The 11362-nt window shown below is 39.6% G+C and overlaps 1 protein-coding gene across 1 annotated transcript; it reads left to right on the top strand.

The window, feature by feature from the left end:
• Positions 1-646: 646 nt before the first annotated feature.
• LOC119524092 (synaptonemal complex protein 3-like) lies at positions 647-11362 on the top strand. The gene is made up of 8 exons (XM_037822749.1): positions 647-782; positions 1252-1321; positions 1496-1530; positions 5854-5971; positions 6736-6835; positions 8714-8812; positions 11080-11184; positions 11309-11362. The coding sequence occupies exons 1-8, from the start codon at positions 647-649 to the stop codon at positions 11360-11362; spliced, it is 717 nt and encodes a 238-aa protein (XP_037678677.1).

The raw sequence follows: 11362 nt of genomic DNA, 5'->3' as shown, positions 1-11362 counted from the left end.
CTGTGAGGAAGCGGCTGCCCCAGGTGAGGACGGGCGGGGAGCGGCGGTAGCGCGGCGGTCCGCGGCCCTGCGGTGCAGCTTCGCGGGTTTGAGGAGAGGAGCTGTCCGCGCGGCGCGGAATCGCGGCCGAGGCCGGGAGGGCGGTGAGCTGCGGCCTCCCCTGGGCCGAGCGGCCTCTGAGGGGAAGGGCGGCGCCCCGACGGGCGGGCGCGGGACGCGGCGGTGGCGCGGGGGTGAGGGAGCATCCCTTCCGCCGGCGGGCCTGCTCGCGGGTCGCCTAGGCCCGCCCCGGGCAGGGAGGAAGGGCTGCGGGGCGCCCTGTCGGGGCTGTGGCCCCCCGCCCCCCGCCGCGGCCGCCATCCCGGGCGCGGGTGCCCAGCGCTCGTTCCCGCTCCTTTCGCCCCCGCGGCCTCGGGCCTGCTCGGCGCCGTCTTGCACAGTCGCGGGTCTCCTGGGGCCTGAGGTGCGGAGCCCCCGAGGGCGCGGACACCTGGGGAGGCCGCGGGGCGGTGAGGGCGGCGCGGAGCTGTCCTGTAAGCCCGAGAAGCCCGCCTCGATGTCTCCGGGTGGCCGCGACCCCTTTACTTCGACGTGAGTTGGGACTCGGGGGGTTAGATCTCTTATCAAAGTGAGCAGACACCCCGCCATGGCGCCTTTTGGAAGAAAGCGTCTGCAGAAATCCGGGAGGCCCTCGGAGGAGGAGAAGGTGGTCCCAGGAGCCCCTGACTGCAGGAGAGGAGAGAGGAGGGATCTGAGTGGCGCCGAGGAGGATGGCATGAAAGGTACCGTGGACCCCAGACCTTTGCAAATAGTGCGCTCACGGCACAGACGGTCTCCCACAGCCCTTTTCTGTTGAACCCACAGCGCTTTGAACAGCGATCAGAACCTCACATTTGGGAAACCTTGACGTGCGCCTTGTTTCTCACTCGATCCTTGTGACAGAAGCTTCTGTAGCATGTCTTCCTGCCTTTTACAGTCGTGATTTCCCAAATATCTGATGTAGGATGCATGGTTTACTGTACCTTAACCTTTCAATGACCTGCAGAATTTGTCTCTCTAAAATGGTCCTGGGCTGCCTTCCTCTGACCAGCAGGGGAAGGACTACATTCCTAGGTCTGCTGGAAAATCTTTTGTTGTTAATAATAATAATAAAGCCTAAAAGACTCCAAAATGAAAGAGTCTGCTCCATTAAAAATTAGCAAAGTAGCACAGTTAACTTACAGATGTTTTCCTTGTTTATTCTCAATGCAGGAAAGACTCCAGTAACTGATAGGCATGGTAAAAAAAGACCGTCTGCACGGACAATTGAGGAAGAAGTGGGGTAATGTGTTTAAAGTAATATTTGCCTGTCGGGTAAAGTACTTCAAGAAAAGTCTCCTTTGGCTCGTGTAACAAATATTGTACATGCAACACTTGATAGGACTTACTTCTTCCAAAATACACGTGGTATTTTACATATCCTGAACTAAAATCTTTTAATGTAATTTCTTTACAGGGGTGAAGTACACAGTATGTTGGAAAAATTGGGAGGTATGTTTGAGGAGATACTTGTATTTAAGGAAAGTTGTTTTACGCACTGTAACTTGTATAATAGGAAATGTCACTCAGTGGTTGACAGGACTGTAATTTCATGACTTGTTCTCGTGTATAGGATTTTGCATGAGTATTTATTGGGATGCATCTTCATAGATTTCCCTACTTAACCTGTTTAAATTGTTGATGTGAAGAGTGAGAATGGCACTGACAGTGGGGAGGTAATAATGATGCCTTTATCTAATGCACATGCGCACTTCACAGACTGTGGGATATAGAAGAAGAAATGAATGGGAGATGTTTCTTCTCCCTTTGTGTTCACAGACTAAGTGGTACATCTGGTTTTTCCCATCAATTTTGTATTTTTTTCAATTTTGTTATTTTCTAGGACTTTCCAATGTTCTTTTCATTGAGGGAGGGTAGTGTAAATGTAAGCCTCCAGAATAACTCTTTGTTGTGATTTTTTCCACTAATAAACTATGTGGTGCAGACAACTAAAGACAGCTTTGCTGGCTAGTGAGAGACATATTAATCATGTCCAAAACACAGAAATCTTAAGTTTCCAAATGCCATGCAAAGTATCAGTTGCACGAGCCATGTTAAAAGACAGTGCTCTTAAAATAATGAGAGGCAGACTCAGTTTTTGCTCCTCTATATGGATCAGTCATTCAGGCAATATTTTTGAAAGCTTTGTCTATTTGATGGTGAAAAGGGCTGGGTTTGTGAGCTCTCTTGTAAATCGACTACTTGGGATGGATACTGGAAGTACAGAATATTTGCCTAAGAGTGCAGCTACTGGAAAATAAGTATTGATGGGAGACCCATGACATGCAATCATACTCTTAGCAAAGCGTTGTTTAGAGGATTAAAAATGTTATGACATTCAGGACTTAGGGAGAGAAATGTGTTATAAGAAGCTCCAGGGAAATCCCACACACTCATGGTATATATAATCCTCTTCATATGCTCTTGGATTTGTTTGTCAGTATTTTGTCGAGGATATTTGCATCTGCATTTATAATGGAAATTGGTCTGTCGTTTTCTTTTTATGTGATATCCTTATCTGACTTTGGTGTTGGGGTAAAACTGGCCTTATTGAATGAGCTAGTGTTCCTGATTTTTCGGGAGAGTTTGAGAACGATTGCCGTTAATTCTTTGAATTTTTGGAAGAGTACACAAGTGAAGCCATCTGTTCCTCAACTTCTCTTTGTTGGGAGGGGTTTCATTACTGATTCAGTCTCTTTACCTGTTAATAGATCTGCTAAGATCCTCTGTTTCTTCTGAGTCCGTTTAACCATTTGTCCATTTCACCTAGTTTATCTAATTTGTCAGCATACAGTTGTTCATAGTATTCTCTTATAATCCTTTTCATTTCTGTACAACCACTTTTATTTCTGATGTTGGTCATTTGTGTTTCCTCTCTGTCCCCCCGCCCCCCCCCCCCATTTGTCAGTGTGGCTAAAAGTTTGTCAATTTTATTAACCTTTTCAGACAACCAAGTTTTGGTTACATTGATTCTCTGAACTGCTTCCGTATTCTCTATTTCATTTATCTCCACTCTAATCTTTATTTCCTTTCTTCTGCTAAGTTTAGATTTAGTTTTCTCTCCTTTATCTGAAGATTTAAAGGGAGGTGATTGGTGTGAGAGCGTTCTTCTGTTTTAATGCAGGCATGTACACCTGTGAATGTCCCTCTGAGGGCTACCTTTGCTGCATCGTGTAAGTTTTGGTATGCTGTGTTTTCATTTCCATTCGTCTCTTAGTATTCTCCAGTTTCCTTTCTTATTTCTTCTATGGCCCATTGGTTCTTAAGAGTGTTGTTTAGTTTCCAAATATTTGTGAATTTTCCAGTTTTTCTCCTGTGTTGGACTTCTAGCTTCATTCCACTGTGGTCAGAGAAGATGTGTCTTATGAGTTCAATCTTTTTTCAGTTTTTTGAAACTTGTGCCCAAATATATATGGCCTATCCTGAAGAATGATCCATCTGCCCCTGAGAAGAAGGTAAATTCTGCTGTTTTTCAGTGACATTATTTTTTCTATATTTGGTCTGGTTGGCTTCTAGTGTTGCTCAGATTCTCTGTTTCCTTATCAGTCATCCATGTAGATGTTCTGTCCAGTATTGAAAGTGGTGTATTGATGTCTCCAGCTACTTTTGTAGAACTCCCTATTTTTTCCTTTCACTTCTGTCGATGTTTGCTTCATATGTTTTGGGGCTCTGCTCTTAGGTACACATATGTAGACTTGTTATATCTTCTTGACTGATTGACCCTCTTATCAATATGAAATGTCCTTCTTTGTCTCTTGTAACAGTTTTTGGCACAAAGTCTAATTTTTTTTGTATTTCTCTAGCCACCCTGTCTCTCTTTAGGGCTACTGTTTGCATGGAATGTTCTTTTTTCCCCTCTTTCCATTTTCAACTTGTTAGTGTCTTTGGACCAAATGTGAATCTCTTGTAAACAGCTTGTAGTTGGATCATGCCCTTTTTTAAAATCCATTCTGCCAAGTTCTGCCCTTTGATTGGATAGTTTACTCCATTTACGTTCAAAGTAATTATTGATACGGCAGGATTTACTTCACCATTTTGACATCTGCTTTTTGTAATTCTTATACTTTTTTTGACCCTCATTTATTCCTTTGCTGCCTTCTTTTGTGTTGTGTTTATCTTTTATAGTGAAATATTTTGATTCCCTTGTCTTTTCCTTCTCTCTATAATTTTAAACATTTCCTTTATGGTTATTTTGAGGTTTACATTTAACATCCTAAATCTGTAACAGCCTTGTTTGTACTGGTATCAGCCTAACTTTAGCAGCATACACAAGTCCTGCTCCTATATCCTGTCTTCCCTCCTTTATGTCACAAATTACATCTTTATATTCTGCATGCCTGTCAGTTCTATGGAATTATGATTATCATCTATGTTTGTATTTTGGGTCATGTAAGAAAAATAGAGTTACAAGGCAAGAATACAGTAATACTGGCATTTATATTTACCTGTACAGTTACCTTCTCATGGATGCCTTTTGTGTTCACATGGCTGCAAGTTACTGCCAAGTATACTCTCTTTCTTCTTGTAGGCCTCCCTTTAACATTTCTCGTAGGGCAGGCGTAGTGGTAACAGACGCCGTCAGCTTTGCTTGTCTGGAAATGTTTTGATCTCTCTTTCTTGTCTGAATATAGAAATCTTGGTTCCAGGTGTTTTTGTTTGTTTTTTTTCTTTCCCCATTTTAAATATGTCACCCCCCCTGGTTTCTGGCCTTCATGGTTCCTGATGACAGATTGCCGCTTAATATTATTCAGGATCCCTTGTACGTAACAAGTCACTTCTCTTTTCCTTATTTTAGGATTCTCTCTTTGTCTTTGGGCTTGACAGTTTGACTGTAATGTGCCTCCTTGTGATTTTCTTTGATTTGGTTCCCCACGGGTCCCTTAGGCTTTGTTGACTTTTTTCCATTATTTTATCTTTCTGCTCCTAAGATTGGGTAATTCTAATTGTCCTACCTTCAGGTTTGCAGAGTCTGTCTTCTTTCTGCTCACATCTGCACTTGAATTCCTATAGTCAATTCTTTATTTCATGTGTTATACTTCTCAGCACCACGATGTGTGTTTGCTTGCTTTTTAAAAATTTCTGTCTCTTTTTTGAATGGCTACTTTTACTAATGTGTCATTTTCCTAATTTCCCTTAATTCCTTGACATGTTTTCCTTTGTTTTGTCAAACTTATGTAGAGAGTTGACTTAGCATCTTTGATTTGTAGTTCCAATGCCTGGGCTCTCTCAGGGACAGTTTCTGTTCCTTCATTTTGTTCCATTAAATGGGCCGTCTCTCCCTGTGTCTTTCCATGCCTCGTGTTTTATTTTAAATTGAATTTTGGACATTGGAATATTATATGTTATCACTGGAAGCTACATTCCCCCTTGTCCCCAGTATTTGCTGAGATTTGTTTTGTTTTTTTTTTGTTTGTTTGTTTGTTTGTTTGTTTGCTTGCTTTTTTTCTTTGTTAGTTAATTTTTTTTCTTCTTTGTTTTGATTGTTTGATTTTATTATTAAAGGCTATAGTGTAAATTGACTGTCTTTGAGGCTCTCCTTCAAACCTTAACCCACCTTATACTGAGCCTATTGATCAGCCTGAGATAAACAGTTAGGGTCTTTACAGGTCTTTCTCAGCGTATGTCTTGTGCTAGGCTTGTGTTAGCTTTCTATTCGGTAGTATGCACAAATGCTTCTGCCTTCTTTATTTCCCCCTGAAAAAAAAAAGACTCTTCTGTTTCTCCTGCCCTTGTATCTCAATATTGTATCTTAATAAATATCTGTTTTCTGTATAGATGACATTACAAAGTCTCTTCTTGCGAAGAGAAAAAGATTTGAAATGAATACCAATGCTTCGCTGAATACCAGTAACCAGAAATTTGAGCATGTTTGGAAAGCACAACATGAACAAAGGTAAAGTTTAGACCACCACATTTGTATCACTTCTTAGTACTTCTTAGGTACAAGGAAAAGTACTGTTACTTTCTATTTATTGGAGTCTTTAGTGAAAAATGTGTTTGCCTTGATTTCTCAGCAAGCATATAGTTCCTCTACTCACTCCTTCTATGAAAGGATATATATAGAGAGAGGTCAGTCAGTAACGATTAACTTTCCTCCGTTTTTTAATAACAATGAGTTTTCTTACTGTAAAGCAATTTGAAACCATTGTAGATAATGAATTTTTATATTTCAGCCAAATTGGGTTCACTGTTCTTTTGTTCAAAGTCTTTGTTGTCCCAAAGCAGGGAAAAAGTTAGGGAAAATATTGCTGTTTGGAAATCCTATGTGATAAATAGATATACTTTCCTCAGTGAATCTGTTTATCCTATCAGAACCTATATGCCGTTCAGTAAGAGAAAATGAAAAAGAGAGTCTTCTCGTAGGTAAAATGAGTTTTTTTCTGGAACGTTTTTACTTACAATAAAACTACCTTAGTTTTCAAGAGCTAAAATTTAAAGTATGTGAGTTACCAGCTCTGTTAGCCTCTTTAGAAAGATGCTTCTGGAGTCAGAATCAGTCATCCATTTGACTTCTCCCTTTTCCCTCAAAAGATTTAAGCTGCTATTATTTTCTCCTCCTTTTATAGTATGAATTATGTCAACTCATATTTGTTTTGAATACATTGACTTTTTCATATCATTGTGAAATGTGACAGTGTTTACTCTTCTGTTTTGCAGGAAGAATCTTAATTATGACTATTCTCAGCAGTTTTCAACTTTGTTTCAGCAGTGGGATAAAGATTTGCAGAAAGCTGGGGAACAAGAAGAAAAACTGCATGTTGGTATCGGGCTTAGATTTATACTTAATCTATTGTAACCAAGTCTCAAGTAAGAATGGAGAGCCTGGCCTTGTAGTAGGCCCATGGAAGTGAGCCAGGTTCCCCTTCACATTACTACCTATATGTTTCTGCCCTGATGACTATAAGCCAGAAAAGCATATGCTCATGCCATTTTCAGAAAAGCCCTTGGTCTTTGCTTCTGATATTGGTTCATGTTCATGGGGTTCCGTGACATGACTTTGAAAAGTACAAAAGAGGGGGACTCTTATTGGTTTATACAAAGAAATCCATAGGGAGTTGGGCTTCAGGATGAGCTGGGTGGGGGTGGAGAAAGGTTGCTCATGCAGTGACATCAAGGCTCTGCCCCCATCCTTAGCCCTCTCAGTATGGTAATCCAGATAGATTCCTGCAGGCCCATCCTTACTACCAGTTGGAAAGAGGAGGGGCAATTGCTAAGCAAAGTTCTTGAGAACAGAAGGACCCTAGTGGACAGGTGATGAAGTTGGCCTTAGCAAGGAGGGGTAGTACATCCATAAGCACAGGGGAGAAGGCAGAGTGTGTGAGCACATGTGGACGTGAAATCATAAGGTCATCAGTAAAGAGAAAAGCTGGGTGCAGGAGGTGTTTCCTTTAAAGGACAGAGGAGAAGGTATTAGGTAGATTCCTTGGGGTGGGCCAGTGAATGAACAAGAGAAATACACTTGCCAAGCAGCACTAAGGGCCAAGTTTAGGTTAGTGATCACAGTGATCATGAATTTGGAGTGAGAGCAGTCTGCATGGGAGGGGTGGGAGAGTTAGATTTTCCGGGGTCGGGGTTTAGCCAGGCAAGCCTGACTAAGTGAAAAGGGGCCAGCATATATATGCAAGGGGAAGGGGGACAGTTAGAATTTTTGACCAGTTGTGAAGGAGGAAAGTGAGGGCATGGGGTGCACAAAGGGATGGTGAAAAGTCGTAGGATCAGTGGATTTTAGGTCCTCAAAGTTTATCAATCTATAGCACTGAAGTTAGCAAGCTTAGAAAGGTAGGAGGTAGTGGTCGAATATTGGGATATACAGAAAACATATATGGAAAAGTAGAACGGTTAAGAGCCTGGACTCTGGACTGTGCTCTTTGGCGTCCAGTTCTGGTGAGATCAATTGCTAACTGTGAAACCCAAGGCAGATTATTTCTTTTTGTGCCTTGGCATCCTCATCTGTGAAAGGGAACACTAGAGAACCTTATAGGCTTATTTGGACGATTAAGTGAGTTCATGCAAATTAAGTTTATTTTATTTTAAATGGTTCAGACAGATCGCTACTGTGTAAGTCTTTGCTTGTAAATATTTGGTAGAGCTTACAATTATTGGTAATCACAAAATCTGGAGCATGACAGTGTATCTGAGCAGCTAAAGTAGATGGGAAGACCAAATCATTCGAGGAGGGGTTAGGTCAGGGTACTGAAAGGCCAGCGTTATTGGAAAGATAATCTCTGTGGATATTGAGATCACCAAGAATTAAGACGTTTGCAGTACGGAAAGAGTGTTTACTACTTAAATACTGTTCAGTAAGGCTGTGGTTTTGTCTTTGCCTATTTGCAGTGAACGCAACGTTTTTGTAGGATTATATGTGGCTATTGCAATCACCAAGAATTGAAACAAGCTTTTAATATTCTTAAGAAACAAAATTTCCTACTCAGTGAGTGGTAGATAGGACTGTTAAATTGCTTTTATATATTTGTGGTGAACAAAAATTATTTAGGTTTAGTCAACAGTTTTAAAACAGAAAACATTAGCAACGTTGATTTTTTAGCTATTCCTTTTAAGCTTAATGTAGAATTACTTTTGCTAAATTTAAAATTTTACTACCGGTTCTTATCAAAACTTTGTTTTATATTTGTAGGATATGTTTCGACAGCAACAAAAGGTTTTTCAACAATATAGAATTATTCAGAACCAGAGACTGAAAGCAGTTAGAAAGTTGTATGAGCAGTTCTTAAAGGTCTGTTGAATTTGGTGACATGGTAGTTTCTCACAAAACGTAAATGTGTATGTGGAAGTAAAATTCACTTTTTTTTTTTTAACTTATGGGGGTGGGGGGTGAGGGTGGAATCTTGGTTACACATTTTCAGTTCCTTACGGTTTTCTTGTTTGTATGTTCCTGATTGAACATAAATGCTAACTCTATTTTTAAATAGGGGGATTCATTAATGGTTTTGATTCATTAACGGTTACTCAAAAGAGGAAATGATGAATTGGCAACTTTACCTACCAATATGCACATTATGCATAAAATTGATCAGTTTAATCATAGTTTTCTGCTCACCTTTCAGCTTTTTATGACAGTGGTGGTAAATACACAGTTGAAAATAGTAAGTCTGTAACACATTTCTCAACATCCTTTTCCTGTCTTTGTATCCCCAGTGTTTGTTAAATAGGAGGTATGCAAAAGCAATGAATCAGTCTCTCTTTTATTTTCAAATGTATTGTATGAGTGTTTTATGTCAGATTGGCTTATAGAATTATTACAGTGACTATAAATGTCTTTATAGGTCAACTTAGAATCCTAAGAGATGACCCAGGCTCTCATAGAATGAGAAAGCCAGCAGACAATTAAATATTTGTGGATTGAGAATTATCTGCTGGCATGTCTGCACATTAACAAATTGTGGTCAGTGATGTTGGCCTCATGTTCATGCAGACATATACTTATTTTCTGGTAACTATTCTTAGAAGTCAGTGGGATCCTGTATATACCCCTTCTTTTTTTCTTGTTGTTGGGGGTTTCTTTCAGATAATCTTGTTCAAATACATGTGAGAAAGGTTACTCTTATAAACTAAGTAGGATGATATAAACAAACTAGCAAAATAGTTTTAAGATAAATACCCTTTAATGAACTTTAAAATAATAATACACAGACAACTTTTTTTTTTTTTTTTTTTTTTTTATTGTTTTCAATTAGAGAACTTGTTGGCTTGCTCCATTGTTCTCTGAGAACCAATTATTAATTAGTTTGATGTTTTGATAAAGCACTAGAAAAGACACCTTCTATATGGTATCACTAAATGTTACCACTTAAGGAGGAATTTGAGTATTATCTTTGACTCCTTTGTCTCCCTTACCTGTCACATCCAGTCATCACTAGGCCGGGTAATGTGTTGTACCTCTGCGATAGTTCTTTAATTTCTTTCTTTCTTTTAATTGCCCCTGCTTCTGCCCTAGTTCAGGACCTCATCATTCCTTGATTTTGGACTATTAAAACCCACATCTGATTTCTCTGTTCTCCAATCCGCCCTTCATAGGTCTGTCATATTACCTCCCTGAAAAATATCTCTCCCTCCTGAAAAAACTCTCAGTAGCTTCCCAGTGTAAAGTCTTAGGTTGCCAAGATCCTTCCTGTAACATGTCCCCCTTTTGAGCTTCATTCGCTACATTCTTACTTTACTGTCACCCTTCCAGTTTAATTACCTTCTCTGAACTGACTTACCAGTACATCCCTGCATTTTTGCTTATGCTCTTACCCTAGATACTGTTGATCCCTTTTTTTCTTTAACTATTGAAATTGTATTCCTTTGCCAACTAAATCAGAATTATCTCTGTCTGTTATAGCCACAGTAGGTTGCATTTACATACCTATCGTAAATTTTTGTGTTATTTTTGGTTGTATCTTTCTTTTTCTCACTGGAACAAAGGAGAGATAATGTTTTCCTTCTTTAATCCCACCACAGCACTTAACAGAGTATTTTTTTAATGTAGTAGGCACTAGGTCACAATTTGTTGAATGAATAGTAAAGATTTAAAACTTTGTGTTTTTCGTAACTTGAAAAGTACATATCACAGATCATTTTATTCCCTCTAATGAAATCATATTATATTGACTGTTAGTCATAATAGGCAGGTTTACCGCATTGTGTTTAGAAAGCTTATCAGAGGTTTTCAAAATTGTGACGATTATTGATTTCAGATGCCCAGTTTTTTTCCTCTTTTCTTCCTCCTTCTTGACCTTAACTACTCATTAAACCATTGTTTCATGCGTACTGTGCTACTATTGGACCGCCTATAATCTTTGACCCAAATGTGACATTTCTTATTTTGTTAGTGGGTATTGTAGTCTTCAGGTATTATTTAGAATAGTTTTATCTAGAAGAAGTAACATGCATTTGAATACTTTTAAAGTTCTTGCTTTGGAAATGTAATCGTATGCATTTAGAACTTGAGATGAAAAGAGGTGCTCGGTAACTGAAGTACACTTTTTCTGTCTGTTTTAGGGTATTGAGGACTTGGAGAAGGATCATGAAAATCATCTTACTGAGGCACAAAGGGAACTTAAAGAAGAAATGGCTTTGTTGCAGAAAAAAATGTTGATGGAAACTGTAAGTACATTTATTTAAAATTGAAAACTAAGAATTAATGTAAACATTGCAATATTTTAGTTGTCAAAATGCGTGTAACATCTAAATATTAAACACATGTTCAATATCTCCTTTCATGTAACAGCAGCGGCAAGAGGTGGCGGCTGTTAGAAAGTGTCTTCGATCCCTGTCACTCTAG

The sequence above is a fragment of the Choloepus didactylus genome, chromosome Y (genome assembly GCF_015220235.1).
Source record: "Choloepus didactylus isolate mChoDid1 chromosome Y, mChoDid1.pri, whole genome shotgun sequence".
Classification (NCBI taxonomy): domain Eukaryota; kingdom Metazoa; phylum Chordata; class Mammalia; order Pilosa; family Megalonychidae; genus Choloepus; species Choloepus didactylus.
The sequence above is the reverse complement of the archived record's forward strand: the minus strand, read 5'-3'. Positions and strand labels throughout refer to the sequence as shown.

Coding starts and splice junctions, on each gene's coding strand:
- LOC119524092 (XM_037822749.1), top strand. CDS start 647: ATGGCGCCTTTTGGAAGAAAGCGTCTGCAGAAATCCGGGAGGCCCTCG. Junction 1,322..1,495: donor ACAATTGAGGAAGAAGTGGG/GTAATGTGTTTA, acceptor ATTTCTTTACAG/GGGTGAAGTACACAGTATGT. Junction 11,185..11,308: donor AAAAAATGTTGATGGAAACT/GTAAGTACATTT, acceptor TTCATGTAACAG/CAGCGGCAAGAGGTGGCGGC.